The sequence below is a fragment of the Elgaria multicarinata genome, chromosome 17, assembly GCF_023053635.1.
Source record: "Elgaria multicarinata webbii isolate HBS135686 ecotype San Diego chromosome 17, rElgMul1.1.pri, whole genome shotgun sequence".
NCBI lineage: Eukaryota > Metazoa > Chordata > Lepidosauria > Squamata > Anguidae > Elgaria > Elgaria multicarinata.
The window spans coordinates 24,445,381-24,462,247 of record NC_086187.1 but is presented as its reverse complement, the minus strand read 5'-3'; the positions used below and the strand labels follow the sequence as shown (position 1 = coordinate 24,462,247).

The 16,867-nt window shown below is 49.3% G+C and overlaps 1 protein-coding gene across 1 annotated transcript in view; it reads left to right on the top strand.

Moving 5' to 3' along the window:
* LFNG (LFNG O-fucosylpeptide 3-beta-N-acetylglucosaminyltransferase) overlaps positions 1 to 15,912 on the top strand; it is a 30,784-nt gene extending 14,872 nt beyond the window's left edge. Inside the window, exons 2-8 of the mRNA XM_063143645.1 lie at positions 7,861 to 7,909; positions 9,260 to 9,359; positions 10,061 to 10,214; positions 10,904 to 10,989; positions 11,391 to 11,556; positions 13,372 to 13,457; positions 15,225 to 15,912. Coding sequence (XP_062999715.1) covers positions 7,861 to 7,909; positions 9,260 to 9,359; positions 10,061 to 10,214; positions 10,904 to 10,989; positions 11,391 to 11,556; positions 13,372 to 13,457; positions 15,225 to 15,291 — 708 coding nt within the window. The 3' untranslated portion in view covers positions 15,292 to 15,912. The remainder of the gene's footprint in view (positions 1 to 7,860; positions 7,910 to 9,259; positions 9,360 to 10,060; positions 10,215 to 10,903; positions 10,990 to 11,390; positions 11,557 to 13,371; positions 13,458 to 15,224) is intronic.
* The last annotated feature ends 955 nt before the right edge of the window (positions 15,913 to 16,867 follow it).

Genomic DNA, 16,867 nt, shown 5'->3' with positions numbered 1-16,867 from the left:
TTGGTATGCGTTCCACCTCCTCCCCAGGCCCGGTTGCTTCATGGTAGCGAAGGCTATCCATGGCTACTAGCCCTGATGGTTGTGTGCTATCTCCAGTATCCGAGGCAGTAAGCCTGTGTGCACCAGTTGCTGGGGAACGAGGGTGGGAGGGTGCTGTTGCACCATGTCCTGCTTGTTCATCCCTGGCCGATGGCTGGTTGGCCACTGTGCGAACAGAGTGCTGGACTAGATGGACCCTTGGTCTGATCCAACAGGGCACTTCTGATGTTCTTATGGTAGGAGGGAGGGGGCGTCCTTGCCAACAAACTCAGAAAGTTTTCTCCACCTTCAGCCGTTGTCACTGGGCCTTCTTTGCTGCCAGGAAGGGGAAATGAGTCACAAATAAAACGAGAAATTAGGGTGAGTGGGAAGCGCTCTCATCTTCTGATAAATGGGCGTGAACTGCTCTTCACCACTTTGGTTTCAACCGGGTGTATTCCTCCTAAACCTTCTCCTCATCTCTCATTCTCTCTTCCTGTCAATGATGTTACGCTTACTCCGGTCAAGGAAGCTCGTAGTCTTGGCTTTATATTTGACTCCTCGCTCTCCTTTATTCCTCATATTGAGGCAGTAGCTAAATCCTGTCGTTTTTTCCTGTATAATATTGCCAGGATTCGATCATTTTTGTCTGTCTCTTCTGCCAAGACTCTTGTTCATGCATTGGTTATTTCTCGGTTGGACTACTGCAACCTTCTTCTCTTTGGCCTTCCTTCTTCTCACATCAGTCCGTTGGTTTCTGTTCACCACTCTGCTGCTAAGATCATCTTCTTGGCCCGCCGCTCTGACCATGTAACTCCACTTCTGAAATCTCTTCGTTGGCTTCCAATTCACCTCAGAATCCAATATAAACTTCTCCTGTTGACCTACAAAGCTTTTCACTGTCTAGCTTCGCCCTATCTCTCCTCTCTCATCTCACACTATTGCCCCGCTCGTGCTCTTCGCTCCTCTGATGTCATGTTTCTCACCTGCCCAAGGGTCTCTACTTCCCTTGCTCAGCTTCGTCCATTTTCTTCCGCTGCCCTTTACGCCTGGAATGCTCTCCCAGAACATTTGAGATCTACAACTTCAATCACAGCTTTTAAAGCTCAGCTAAAAACTTTTCTTTTTCCTAAAGCTTTTAAAACTTGACTTGTTCTGACTTTTATACTGCCTGTTTGGTGCATTCTCTTCCCCTCCTTATTGCTTTATTATGATTTTATTAGAATGTAAGCCTATGCGGCAGGGTCTTGCTATTTATTGTTTCACTCTGTACAGCACCATGTACATTAACGTTGCTATATAAATAAATAAGTAATAATAATAATAACTCTTTACTCCAGGTACTTCTGTTTTTCTGATGCCTGCCTCTCATATATTGCAGTCCCTGCTGCCTTCTGGGATGTTGTTTAAAACAGGTTTAGAACGTACCTGCCCCTAGAGCGGTTCTTCAGATGAGAAACTAAATCTTTTGAGTCGGGTGTGCAGATGCTTCGGGTGCCTAGCGCGCAGACGTAGATATGCGGGCGCATGAGCATTAAAGCACCGAGCATACAGCCTACCATTTCAGCTGATGAGTGTTTGTTGTGGAGTATGACAACCTATAGGACGTGTGTGTGTGTGTGTGTGTGTGTGTGTTAAGATGCTTTCAACCCAAAAAAGAAAGAAAGAAAAAAAGAATCTCTCCTGGCTTTTAATTCTGTCCTGGTCAAAGCTGTAACAGAATGAAGCCTGATGGCTGACCAGAGGGAGAGCGAGAGAGCCTTAGCGAGGTGTACAGTAGATGTTGATGGGTGCGGACAGTGATTCACAGGCAGCGGTTCTTCGGTATGAAAAGACCAGGGGTGTCCGAAGCACATGAGGGCTCCCTGGTTTTATCTGGCGGGGAGGGGCCGTGATGGCACAAGCAGAGCCAAGAGGGTGAAATGGTGCGTCTGTTGGCAAGAGCCATTGGCCTGGGCCTGGCGCTGCTCCAGCCTGGAAGTTTGCTGTGCAACCAGAACGAGGCGGCCACAGCGTGCATTTCTGGCCCAGAGTCTCCCTTTAAAGCCTGTCCCAAAGCAATCTGGAGAGGCCTGAAGGGCTACCGTGACATTGTCCTGGGCTTTCTTCTTGTGGGTGTCTGCTATTGTTCTCAGAGGCTTTCTGCATCCTGTGTTTCTTTAAATTGCAGCCTTCAGAAACAATGAAGTTTCCTGTGTGTCCCCAGGCCAGGGTCCTCGGACAATGCAGGGCACAGAATAAGCACGGGGAGGAAAGAAAAGGATCTCTCCCCACCCCCCCTTAGCTTGAAAAAGCTCACTTGGCAGGGGCATAGAACCAGCAGGGCAAAGCGGCATTGAGATCTTCCTTGGAGGGTCCCTGGTTCGGTAGGAGGGCGCATGTCTTACGTGCAGAAAACGTCCTCCTCCCAACCCCTTTCCTAATGACGAGGACATCTCTGTGGCAGAGACACTGGAGAGTAGACAATGTTGTAGGAGACCAGCTGGCTGGGGAAGATGGGTCCTGTGGTCCGGCACCTGTAGAGGTCACCAGGGTCAGGGGAGGCTGCTCTAGACAAGACCGGGCTAAAGGGATAAATGGCCGGAACTTGTACTTGAGAAGTGCTTTTGTTGAATCAGACCAGACTCATCATTTCATCTCCTTGCTTGGTGACTCACCTGATCTGTGTGATTCAGGCAGAGTGCCTCTGATCATGTGTAGAGAGCCTGTAGTTGCCACAGAGGAACCGCCACATGCTCCCTGCACGTCTGTATTAGGGTGCATACTGGTTGGAGTCAGAGGCTTCCGGAAAGCTTAAACTATTCCTGGAACCTCCCTGATTAAGGTTGCTTCACCCACTGGGTTAGAGCCAGACAACCTGAGTTGTGCTTTGCTCCCACAGAAATCAATGTCCCTTACGCCCCCCAAACTAGCCTGTCCCCTTATTTTCCCTGGGAGCGAAGCGAGATGGACTTCGCCTGGATCCAACGATGGTGTGTTGGCTGCAGATGTTGGGGAGCTGCAGCCCAACCCAACTGGAGAGGGGCAGATTAGGAGAGGCTGGAACAACGGAGTGTTCTCTTACAGGCTCGCTTATAAGAAACAACGGCCAATTCCGTTTGTGCCAGAGTGACTGTGGTTTGCAAGAGACGAGAGAGAGAGAGGGTGCAATTGTTGGGAGATTTTAATTGAATTCCCTGGCTGGGTTCCTGCAGAGAGGCAGGAAGAGGGGTGGTGGGGGTGGCGGGGGGGGTGGCAGGGAACCTGCCCAGGCTAGCTTGTTTTGGGAGGGGGGCGGACAGGCTGTACCCTTCCTGCCCAAGGCAGCAGGGAGCCTGCAACCTCGCTGTATTCCCTTCCAAAGCATGGCAGGGTCCCTTCCCATCAGAAGGACCCGTCCGAGTTCCTGTTCCTTCCCAGGGGTGTGTGTGGCTGCAGTACAGATTCAGCGTCCGTGGCATGTTCAGAATAAGCTCTTTCAATGCAGTCCAGTAATAAACAATAACAGCAAAAAAAAAAAAAAAAAGCCAAACCCCTAATCTCCTTTGTTCTATTTATAGCGGCGAATGGATTAGCGCAGGGGCTATTTTTGGGAGCAGGCAAAGGCACAGTTGCCGGAGACAGCAGGCCTGATCTAATCAAGTAAACATTTTTTCCGTTTAAAAAAATGAAAATGAAGTTCCCCAGAAGGGGTTGCGAGCGGATGCCGATCTCTCTCCGCTCTTGTCTTTCCTCTCCTGCCCCTCCGGGTCCAGTCGGACGTGGTTGCCGCGCTGCCTTGTGAGGGTACAACTGTGCTCTGAACGGAGGTTTGCTCTTTCGTTCTCTTTGAATCCCGTCCCAGTCCGACTCTGAATGAAGTGGCCTTTGGGGCAGCAGGCAGGGAGCGTGGAGGAGGAGCTGCGGGTGGGGCCATCTGTAATGGGCTTGTTTCGCCTTTATTTATGTATTATTTCACTTTTCTTCAGCCCTTACACTAAGGAGCTTAAGGTGCCTTCTGTGGTTCTCCACCATTTTATCCTCACAACGACCCTGTGAGGTAGGTTAGGCCAAGTGTGTGTGACTGGCCCAAGGTCCTCCAGTAAGCTTCATAGTTGAGCAAAACGTTGAACCAGGGTCTCCCTGGTCCAAGGTTGAGCAACGCGTGGCCGTCCAGATGTTGTTGATATTATTATTATTATTATTATTATTATTAATAAGCTCTCATTTTTCTCAGCATTGGCTGCACTCGCTGAGGCTCATGGGATGTCTAGGGCTGATGGACAAAACATCTGGAGGATCCCAAGTTGCCCAGCCCTGACCTAGGCTGAGCTATATACCCTTGCTCTGCTGTCCTCAACTTTGTACCATCCAGATGTTTTGGCCTTCAACTCCCATCAGCCTCACCAAGCATGGCCAATGGCCAGGAATTCTGGGAGTTGTAGTCCAAAACATCTGGAAGGCATCAAGTTGGGGACAACTGCTCTACCCACTACACCACATGGCTCTCAATCCACCACTCACTTTTAACACGTTTTACATTGGTAAAGGCGCTTGTTCTTCACGCACTTTAGGTTTTCAAGAGTTTGCTTAAAACATCTGAAGCAATGTTTGCCTGGGTGAATGGCCCTGTATTTTGAGGCACGTTGTTCTGCTATTTCCCATAAGGACTAGCACCTTTTTAAAAAAAGAAAAAAAAAGGAAAAATAGAAAGGAATGGAAAGAATCAGAATGCTGAATTCTGGGTCCGCACTGTCAAATTCCGTTCTTACATGGGATTGAAAAATATATCTACATGCAGCCCTTGTAAATGATGGTTGCTTTTCTGCTGAAAAGTCTTCCTTTTTCTTCTCCTTCTCAAGCAACACTTTTACCAACACTTCTGCTTTCCCTTCCACCTGCCTGCCCACTCACTCACTTTCAAACAGTCCCCCCACCCCCCCCAGCCATAAGGACTAGAGCCCTGGTTTTTACAGGAGGAAAAAAAAATCCATTCTTCTCCCCTCCCTTTGTATCCAGGGCTCCTGCTGGGTCTGCCCCTCCTAGCTCTGCTCCTGAGCCAGTGATTAAAACCAAGTTGTTTTAGAGCCATCTCCACCCCCAGACCTCCCCCCCACCCACCCTTTCAGGCCTGTTAACCAGCCCAGCTGTATGCTAATGGAGAGCAAACACAACTCTTCCTTGCATTAAGTGGGCTGCAAGAATCTATTGTTAACAAGTGCATTGCTTTGCCTGCCCCCCCCCCCGCTCCCCCTCCTCCCCTGACATTGTTCCAATGGAGTGGGGTGGGGGACGGAGGAGTGAGTGATGGCTGGCCACGGACTAGCTGTTCGGATCAGACCCTTTTTCGCTCCCCCCTCCGCCCGCCGCATCCCCTTCTTGCTTTTAATAAATGTTTTGGCAGCTGGCTGCTCTTTCTTTCTTTCTTTCTTTCTTTCTTTCTTTCTTTCTTTCTTTCTTCCCCCCTTTTTTCTTTCTTCATTACAATTGGAATGATTTGAGATCCTTCTCTGTCCCCCCACCCTTTTCTTTTCCCCTCCTTTCTTCCAAGCCCAAAGCAAGCAGCAGGCTGCGCTCTGCCCCGCCCCAGAGACAGGCAGCAGATGCCAGGAATTACCTATGTCAATAAGAAAGTGCAGCCAGGCAGGTGGCAGGTAGCCGAGGAAGGTGCAGAGGGCCTGGTGCTGCCTGCTGCCTTGGCTCAGGTTCAGGTGGCGGTTGGAGGTGAATCAGTTACAGAGAGGCTCCGGGTTTTGTTCTTCTTGATGCTGAGCAACATGGTTTATCGATTGTTCAGCCTCAGGTGCAAGCAGGGCCGGCGCTACCATTAGGCCAACAAGGCAGCCGCCTAGGGCGCAAACCTCAGAGGGGCGCAGTACTGCCCTTTAAGGGTCACAGTTTTATACAAATTAGCTGTTTAAAAAAATGCAATAATAAGTTCACATTTTGTGCTTTTTATTTTTTCTACAAAACGTCTGTTCTTAAAAAAATCGAAGTTGGCAATTTGTGTGTGTGTGTGTGCAAGTAGCTCACCTTGCCTAGGGTGCAAAATAGTCTTGCAAAATAGCCTGGGTGCAAGCGGGGCTGGGCAGAGCAGGGGGGGGCAGTTGGCACGGGCCTACAACTTTGAGGGGGGCTACTCCGACTCCCCCTGCCATTGACAAGTCAAAGTTGCTTGATTTTTCTGTTGCTGTTGATGAATTTGAAGCACGTAAAGAAAAGCACATAAAGCATTTCTGAACGTGAAGAAGTGATGTCTTATATACATCTTGCTATTACCTTTTTAATAAATCGTTCTAATTCATATGTATTTAGAACAGGTTAAAAAAAAATACTTAATGAGCAGTTTGAAATGAGCCCGACATTTCCCATCTGGCCTGGCCAATTACCAGCTCTGCCCGGCCCTGGGTGCAAGGGATCGTGTTGAGCCAGGTAGGAGTCTGGGGCCAGGCACGATGGGCAAAGGCGGGCCCACCAGGGAGAAGCCAGGGCTCGAAAGCCACGTGATTGATCATGGTGAGTTCAGTTTGGCACAGGGGTGGGTGGAGAAGGTGATGGCAGGACCTAGAGGAGGATGGTGTTGCAGCGGGTGGGCCTGTTGCCCGGATGAAGGCCAACATAGGCGTTGATCAGTCCTCTTAACGGGCTGCAGGGGTCTCGAGGGCACAGCAAACAAGGCTGGAACGACAACGCTACATGGGGCTGGCGTCAAGGGTAGGCATGGGACCACGCCCCAGTAGGGCCCACTTGATCCTCCTCTTCACCATGGCAACCTGCTTGTTCACCTGCCTCTTGCTCTGGGCGAGATAACGGTGGTGGTGAAAAGAAGGAGCAGGAGATGATGATGACGACGATGACATTTGTATCCCACCCTATATTACAAGGTTCTCAGGGCGGCATACAGGTAAAATCATACAAACAGTATAAAACAGTAAATAGTCACAGCTAAAAACAAATTAAACCAATAAGCTAAAGCCAGTATAGAATTTAGAAACAGTAAAACCAATTAAAAGTATGTACAGGCTTGGTGAATTTAGACATTTGTTAAAAAGCCATGTCTTAACATGGCACTAAAATGAAGCCGGCGCCAGTCGGGCCTCCAAGGAGAGGGCATTCCACAGCCGGGGGGCCACCACAGAGAAAGCCCTCTCCCACGTCCCACCACCGCGTGTGTCTCGCGTGTGCCACGGCCTCCTTGCTCCCTGGCTTTCGGCCCGTCGGAACAGGCAAGTGGGAGCAAGAGTGTGAAAGGGGGCGAGGAGCGACAGCAGCAGGTGAAAACGGCGGTGAGAAAGCCGACTCACTGATGGAGGGAGTCCGTTGAAGGTGCCTCACCCAAGGGCCCTCCAAAACAGGGGCACAGACGCCATAAAAGGAATCCTCCACTTGAGGCCACTTTTTGGAACAGCAATTTTGGGGTGGTGAGCAGATGTGGCATTTTGAGAGAGTGCCAAGGGCACTCTTACAAAATGGCTGCCCCGGGGGTGGGCTTGCCCCTTTGTAGAATGGCTACCATAATGGGCATGGCTGGTCACAAAAGTAAGACCAGAAAAAGAACTTGAGTACAAAGACCAGGTGGGGGCTGAGGCCTGAATACTCTTTTGGGTCCAAAGAAAGATGGCGCGTTGCAGCCTGCCCATTGATAAAAAAAAGAACACATCTTAAGAAATAAAATAAGAAACAAGGGAGCCTGGCAAAAAAAAATGTGAATATTTATTTATTTCATCCTGGCGTGGTATAAATCACATATCCATATTTGCAGATCGGTGACTCGAACGTGCAATGTCAGGTCTCCCACAAGGTGGATGTGTCTTCAGAGATCACTGGGGAGATTTGGGGGCGTCCCTAATTAATGTTAGTTCTGATTTTATTTTTTATCTGTAGACGTTCATCTTCACGGACGGCGAGGACCCAGAGCTGAAGAAGAGAACAGGTGGGTTGACCAGATTGGGGTTTAGATAAGGTGTCTGAAACATCACTTCGTCCGGCGGCTGTGGTTGGGGTTCCCAGGGAGCTGGCTGATTAACTTTCTGGAATGGGGAGGGGGGATCTTACTCAGCGAGTGTTTATGGAGCTGCCTCTCCCCCCTCTGAAGACTGGGTCAGATCCCTGTATTCTTCTGATGCTAATGCCCTCTATTCATGCCCTGAATTGATTCCCCTGGAGACATCCCAGCCAGTAACAGGTGGCAGCTGATGGGAAAATGCTGCCTGAATAAGAGGACAAGAGTTTCGTCCTAGCAATCCCGCCCCGCCCTCCGCCTCCCATCCATCAAAGGGGGGGGCTACTAGGACCCAGTTTGCCTGTTACCTCCATCCCCCAACCTACTCCATTCGGGAGTTAACACTCGCTAAGTCTGGCTGCCTATGCTTGCGAACAAAGGAACATCTCTTTGGTCAGACAGCGAAGCAAGAGAGAGAGAGAGAGAGAGAGAGAGAGATGCATTGAATCCCTTTGAGATTTAAAGGCCTTCGCAAGGTGGCGAGGGACCCATGCGGACGGAGGATGGAAAGGTTCAGGCAGTTCCCTGAGGTTCCAGGCATCAAGAAATGGTTTTGTTGGCCAGCCATGCCAGGGCCATTTGGTAGCCCTTGGCAACTGTGTGATGTGAGAGGTGTGTGGCAGAGGACACTGGGCCTCTGTGTGATCCCAGAATCCTCTGCAGCGGGCCAAGGCATCCTGGGATACGCCTTTGAGGGCATGTTGCTCCATCGGCGCTCTGTACCAGGGCTGCAGAACCTCTGGCCCAGAGAGGCCAAGGCTGGCAAACTTGGGCTCCCATCCGGCTCGCCAATGTCCCCAGATGGCCCCGCCCCCTTCCTCTCTCACCCCGCCCCCTTCACTTGACCGTTTAGTGGTGGGACCTTCTCTTGGCAGTTCCTCCCCTGTTCTAAAAGGTTGGAACTGCCTCTCTTCAGGCTTCGTGACCAGTGCGAAGAGCGTTAAACTAAAATACGCTGGTCTTTTGGGCCTGCCCCTTTTGCCGTCGGCTCCACCCACCCCTAGATTACGGCCCCCGAGAGCTCCCTCGAAGTGGAATCCGGCCCTCGGTTCCGCACCTCTGCTTTGAATGGAGTGTCTGCCACCGAATGGTTTGAACAGAACCCAGGACACAATATTGGGGAGGGCTACAGCTCAGCGGTCAAACAGGCACTGTTTGCGGAAGTCCATGGCATCTTTGGTTCAGTGGGTTTTGGCTCAGGATGTATGGATCTTGTGGGGCGATTTCCAAAGCAGGGTAGAAACGTGCAAGACTCATTCGCTTCTTTTTTTCCCCATCCAGGAAACGTCATCAACACCAACTGTTCTGCAGCCCACAGCCGCCAAGCCCTCTCCTGCAAGATGGCGGTGGAGTATGACAAATTCATCGAATCTGGGAGAAAGTAAGAGATGGGGAGGAGAAGGGGGGAATTAATTCTCAAGCCAATTTAGGGGAGGGCTGCATCTCGGTGATACAATGCCTGCTTTATGTGCTGAGGCTCCCAGGTTCAATCCTACATTGTAGTCCAGCACAGACCCACCTGGGGAACATAACTTGCAGTCGGGCAGTGAAACGATTTTGTCCTTAGGAATCCTACTGGATCGGGGAATTTCCCTAACACTCCCATAATGTGCACAACTGATGGCTTCTGGTAGATAAAAGCTAAGGCACACCTTTTATGCATTAAGGTAGCAATCCTATGTGTGAAAGTACATGCAAAACCATGGCACTGGAGGATGCATGCTGTAACTCTTGGATAGGTGAGGGCGAAGGCTAGATGTTCTGGTTTACCCAGGGCCTGTATTTTCCACAGCCCTGGGTCTATTCCCCAGAGCCCCGAGTTCCCATTGATGCCAATGGAAGGTTTCTTTCTTAGCTTCATTGCCATGCAGGGGCTGATTTTCAAGGCGGATTTCAGCCAGAGAGGAAAGAGTTAACCCTCTCCATATCTAAGTTAGCATGTGCAGATTTTCTATAGTTCAGTGGACTGTGTCACTGGGACACCAAATCATTAAAGTGCCTAGGAATGCCCTATACATGAGTGTTGAATTCTGTTGCGCTGCATCCGACTCAAATGCCTCTCGTTGTCGCTATTGCTTTCAGATGGTTTTGCCATGTGGACGATGACAATTACGTAAATGTTCGGATGCTGGTGAGGCTGCTCTCCAGTTATCCCCACACGCAGGACATCTACATTGGAAAGCCCAGCTTGGACAGGCCTATCCAGGCTACTGAGAGGATCAGCGAGAACAAGATGGTAAGGAGGCAGAGAGAGCTGTGAGGCCCGAGGCTAGAAAAAGTCAAGGCTATGTGGCAGAGGTCCACTTCATAAATGGTCTCCTTCCGGGCGTAGTTTGAGCTGATATGGGTCGATGCGCAGGTTCTCTCTGCAGGGATGCAATCATCCATTCACACATGCAAGTAGTCACTTGATGTCACTGAGCGATAAAAAGGAATGTGTGAACTGACCCAAAGATGTAGCATGTAGTAGTCCTCGGATGGAAGAGCCCCGCTGGGCCCATCTAGTTTAGCTTTCTGCTTCCCACTGTGGCCAGCTGGATGTTTCTGGGAAGGCCAGAGGCAGAGTCTGCAGTCAACTGTCCTCCCATCTTACTTGTGTTCAAGGGTAGACTGCCATAACACCCTGGCTCATCTTAAAAACAACATGGCAGCCACGTAGCTTGTTTGGATCAAGTGTGTTGCATGAGCCGTCTATGCCAAAAGCCCTCTGGAAAAGCTTTCAGCCACTTGCCAGTTTCCAAGTTGGCATCCGTAGGCTGGAAGTATGGGCAGGAGAAGGCCCTGACAGATGAACCTTCTTCTGGAACTAGTTTGCGCTTCCAATGTGTAGATGGGAAGTGTCGGAGTTGAGCACGGAAAAAGTCACTGAAAGGGTGTCGGGAGCCAACTTTGAATCCCGTTCTTTTGATTCCTTCTGCCCCACAGCATCCTGTCCACTTCTGGTTTGCCACGGGTGGCGCTGGGTTCTGCATCAGTCGTGGGCTGGCACTGAAGATGAGCCCCTGGGCCAGGTAAGATACCTGTCTAACTTTTGGGGGCCTGAAGTTGCTGTGTTTTTGAAGGGTCCATAGCTGCACATTCAGGATCACTGAACCCATATTGGTTAGGTTTAACAAGGATCTTGAGTGTGTATTTTTGCAAATGGCTCTCCCTGTCCAAAATCAGGAGATTTTGGATAGGGAGAGCCGTCGAAAAACGAGGTCAGCCAATCCCTGATCTAGGTTATACACTGATATTTTTTTTAAAAAATGTATGTAACATTGGGGTTTTGTATTTTAAATATTTTGGGTGTTTTAAAAAAAATGGGAGTAAATTAAAAAGCAGTTACTCCACCTAACCTAGCTTAGGGAGCCTTGTGTGTTGTTACATCCCACAATGTTGACCCCTCCTCCATTCTGCCTTCTCTTTGTAGCGGCGGCCACTTTATGAGCACCGCCGAAAAGATCCGACTCCCGGATGACTGTACCATGGGATACATCATAGAGTCTGTGCTGGGAGTGAGCCTCATCCGGAGTAACCTCTTTCATTCCCATCTAGAGAACCTCCACCAAGTACCCAAGTCGGAGATTCACAACCAGGTAAAAAGCAAAAGCAAAATAAAACCCACAACCTTGTGATGAATGCAGGGTGGGCCGCCCCGAGCCTGCATAGCTAATGGTGCCGGCTGATGAGAGTTGTACTCAAAACATCTGGAGGGACACATATTGTCTGCTCTTGTTCTTAAGGCTGCAATCCTGGCCACAGTTTTCTAACTTTCAGAAAAATAGCAAATACCGAAAGAATAGAATATCGAGCAGCCCCTCCCACCGCCCGCCCAACCTGGTGTCTTACAGATGTTTTGGACTACAGCTCCCAGTGTTCCTAACTGTTGAAGTCCAAAACATCTGGAGGGCACTAGGTTGGGGAAGGGTGAGGAAAAAGTAGGAAGGTAGTTCTCAAATACAAGCCAGGAGTGAAGCTTCAGGTTGCACAGAAATATGTTTTATTGAGCTCAACACATTTTGATGATCTGTTCTAAGCGAGAGTCCTCTCCAACTCCGTTGCAAAAGATTCCCCAAGAAGGTACTTGATACACAATGGGCTCAATAAACCTATTTCCAGGTACCAGGAGGCTTCACCCCCTTTTTCCCAAGGTGCCGCTGTCCAGTAAAATCCCTGCTCTACCTATCAGAGTTTTCCATGTGATGTTGTGCAGGAGGTGTGAACAGGGAGTGTGAGTGTGTGTGTGTGTACGCGCATTTGCCCCAGACCCACATCCATGCATGGCCCCATTGGTGAGAGCCTCCTGAACTTGCTCCTCCTCTTCATAGCAACCTGCTTCTTCACCTGGCTCTCGCTCTGGCCAGACCACGGAGGTGGTGGGGAGGAAAAGCAGGAGACGCCAAGGACAACTGCTCATTGGCTGGCTGCCTGTCAAGCGAGCCAGTGGGAGCCATGATGAGAAGGAACAGCTGGTGACCCTGGCAGGGAGAACGGAGACTCACTGAGGGAGGAGGCCCATGGAGGGTGTCTTTCCCAAGGACCTTCCAAAATCTGGAGCCAGCACTCGTGTGTGTGTGTGTGTGTGTGTGTGTGTGTGTGAGAGAGAGAGAGAGAGAGAGAGAGAGAGAGAGAGAGAGAGAGAAGGCAAGTGTGTACATCCACAGTCAGCACTTCAGTACATAAGAAGAAGAATAGAATCATAGAATAGCAGAGTTGGAAGGGGCCTACAAGGCCATCGAGTCCAACCCCCTGCTCAATGCAGGAATCCACCCTAAAGCATCCCTGACAGAGGGTTGTCCAGATGCCTCTTGAAGGCCTCTAGTGTGGGAGAGCCCTGCTGGATCAGACCAAGGGTCCATCTAGTCCAGCACTCTGTTCACACAGTGGCCAACCAGCCAGGGATAAACAAGCAGGACATGGTGCAACAGCACCCTCCCACCCATGTTCCCCAGCAACTGGTGCACACAGGCTTATTGCCTTGAATACTGGAGATAGCACACAACCATCAGGGCTAGTAGCCATGGATAGCCTTTGCCCCCAGGAATTTATCCAACCCCCTTTTGAAGACATCCAGATGGGTGTCCATCACTACATCTTGTGGTAGTGAGTTCCATAATTTAACTCTGCGCTGTGTGAAGAAGTACTTCCTTTATTTGTCCTGGATCTTCCACTAGTCAGCTTCATGGGATGACCCCAGGTTCTAGTATTTTGAGAGAGGTACCATGTCTAGATCTGCACTGGACGCAGTAGCCTCAAACTGTAGTATGCAATCATGTTTTTAATCCGACAGGGGCATAAGATCTGGGGCTCAAAACAAATCAATTTTAATGAAAGGAATGGGGGGAGTGGTGACCGGCCCTCTTCCCCTCTTATTCGATCAAACTTAAATGTTTCCCCACTTGCTACCACAGGTAACCCTGAGCTACGGAATGTTTGAAAACAGGAGGAATTCGATCCACCTGAAGGGAGCTTTCTCAGTGGAGGAGGATCCGTCAAGGTGAGCAGCACGTTGCTGTGTAGGCAGGTGTGGAGCCAAGGCTCAGGTGCCGCTATCCCTCCTCTGAAAATGTGGAGTGTTTTTATGAGAAGAGGCCAGAGCTAAAATGCTTTCATTGGGGGTGGATGGGAAAGTTTAGAAATAAGGGGTTAGTTCCAGGCTTAGTCATGCTCAGAGTAGTCTCATGAAGCCAATGGTACAAGTTAGGCATGACTAACCAAGGTCTCGTTGATTTCAGTGGATCTACTCTAAACCAGTCTAAGTCTGGATCCAACCTAATATCAACTAACAGTGCAATCCTATAGATGTCTACTCACAGCTAAGCCCCACTGAGTTCAGTGGGGCTTACTCCCAGGAAAGTGTGTATAGGATTGCAGTCTAACCGTGTATTATTATTTTTAACGGCATGATCCTATACTTAGCATTACAGGCAAGCTTAATCCATTTCAAATCTGTATATGTTTGGCATAGGCCTAAAACAATAGTTCTAAAAAAAAAACGTGCATTGCCTGACACTTATTTTGTTCTCATACATGCTTATAATTTAAAAGTAGGTTTTTTTAAAAGCCCTTTCGATCACTTATAATCAGTTTATTATTGAGTTTAACTAAGAGTGAGCAGACTCAGGTTCGAATCTCTTGACCATAAATCTCACAGATGTAAGTTGGGACTATCACTCCCTCTCAGCCCAGGCTACCTCACAGGGTTGTTGTGTAGCTAAAATGGGGCAGGGGGAGGCAACCATGTACGCACTCTTGAAGAGAAGACTGGAGATAAGTAACCACAATGCTAAACAACAAAGAATCTCGTAGTACCTTAAAAACTACAAATTTATTGTGATGTAAGCTTTTGTGGACTAGAGCCTCCTTCATCTAGTCCACAAATGCTTCTAATATAGTATGTATGTTAGTCTTTAAGGCAAGTCCCGTTCCCTCTATTTGTTGATCCTTTGGTGATTTTCCAACATCTAAAAGGTTGAAAATCATAGAATCATAGAATAGCATTGTTGGAAGGGGCCTACAAGGTCATCAAGTCCAACCCCCTGCTCAATGCTAAGTAACTAAGGCTTAGTTACTGACATTAAGAACGTTAAGCTAAAATGTCCCGGTATTATGGCCCCGTAGGGGAGTTAAAAATAGCCAAAGGCAAGGTCTCTTTCACTAATATATCTCACTTCTTTCTGTATCATGCCAGACTAGCAGCTTCTGCAGACAACTGCACTAACGTTATAAAGCCCTGAGGAAGAACGCAAGCGCGTTCGAAAGGTGTAGGCACCTGGCACTTTAATAAACCTTTTACTTATGTTATTGTAGAAGATGACTTGGTTCCGCCCTTGCCTTTGGCTATTTTTTACTCCCCTACAGGGTTTTCCTTATTTTCACACTTGTTCATGGTGTATCACCATGGAATGGGATAATACACTCAGCTTTTCTAGTGCATATATTTGCACTTGGTATTATGGCCCCACCCCTTTTAACCTTTGGCCACGCCCACCATTGGACCACGGCCCCCGAGAGCTTCTCCGGATTTAGGCCCTCGGACTGAAAGAGGTTCCTCGCCCCTGTTATACGGCGCTACGAGACTTTTAGACTGTGTTCCAGCAGAAACGCAAGCAAACCACATACACGCACAGCTACCCCTCTGGAAATGGTGAAAGCTGCCCTTGAATTAAATTCACGTGACAGCCCTAATTCATGCCGTGATGGTGATAATCCGGGTGACCCGTCTCGAGTTCAGGATCCATTTGCCCCTTTCTTTGTCTTGCAGGTTCCGCTCCGTCCACTGCTTGCTGTATCCAGACACGCCTTGGTGCCCTCGCCACGTGGTTTACTAAGTGGCAAGGCGCCCCACCCCTTCTTAAACCTCGTCCCGAGTTTCCCCGGTATCCGAAGAACTCGTGGGACCCGCGTATTTGCGTTGTGTGCGTGTTTCCTTTGCTGTGAAGCGCTTGGCTCTTAATTACTGTGGTTAATTCACAGTGTGTCTATGTTTTTATAGGCTGCCGTGCGGCCCTGTTTGTGCTCTATCTGCCCTGTCGCTCTCTAGGCAGGCCGAGGGTGCTGGTATTTTGTCGCCCCCCTGTTGTTTTTGCCCCTTTCGATGGGGTGGGGGTCATGTCAGTGGGGTGGAACCGCTCTCTAAGCTCGTGCCTCCTTGGGTACGTGGTTCTGGCTGGTTTGGGATGGAGGGAAGATGTCCTCCACCCTGCCCTCAATCAGCAACCCTGGGCATTTCTGCAGATTGCTTTGCTGCGTTCTTTTGTAGAACGGAGGTGGGTCCGTGCCCTTTCCGCCACTGTCTCCCTCGCTAGGCTTCCCTTTCCTCTTCCCTACTGATGAATTTTTAAAAGCAGCAGGAGCTAGACGGGCAGAACAAAAACCACGCAAGTGGCGAAACTCTGGCCAAAATTAAGCATTTTTTAAAATCGCATGGGTGTAAATCGCACCCGTTACGATTGAGGGGATGTCGAAGTGCCGAACGTTTAGATGGGTCATGCCATAGACCAGTGTTCCTCAACCTGGGGCGCTCCAGATGTGTTGGACTGCATTTCCCAGAATGCCCCAGCCAGCTGGCTGGGGCATTCTGGGAAATGCAGTCCAACACATCTGGAGCGCCCCAGGTTGAGGAACACTGCCATAGACCTTTTCATGCTCTTCCCTTCTGCCTTGGCTTGCTCAATCCAACCCAGGCGTTCTTCCTTCCTATTCCTCCTACCCACTTCTTGGGCTCCGGATAACTTTTCAGATGAAGGTTTACAAACTAAAGTTTGTGTTGTTGTTATTGGTGTTTGTGTTTGTGTGTGTGTGTGTTTTACGTTCCCCCTTTGGAATTCTCCCCACTCCTTGCAGTATGTGTGTGTGCGTGTGTTTTAAATTGACTTTGAGTTCAGCTTCTCTGAAACGTTGCATTAAGAGCTGGTCTCTAGGATCCTCAGCTTTTACAGTTACATGGAAGGGAGACACACAGGAGCAAGAATAGCCTGGACTTCGATACACAGTGGCATTTGTCACTGCCGTGGCTATTTAGCTCCTTCGGTACCTCCAGATGTGCTGGACTACACTCCCCATCATTTCCAGCTATTCTGACACATCTAGAGGGCACCAGGTTGAGGAATGCTACTGTAGCAGTTACCTGTACGTGTTTCTTGGGGCATATTTGCCCCCCATTGAACATAGTGGGACTTCACCTGCATAAGATTGCACTGTAAAGTGTTCGTCAAGATGAAGTACCAAGTATTTATATAAAGCGCTAGTCGATAAGAGAGTGAGCTGCAAATCCGGAAGGCTTTCAGTTCAAATCTCGCTTCCACCATGTCCGTACCATGGGCAAGCTGCTCACTCTCAGCCTCCGTCCCCTGATCTGCAGTATGTGACATAATAATACTGGCTTACCTTACAAGTTTGTTGTAA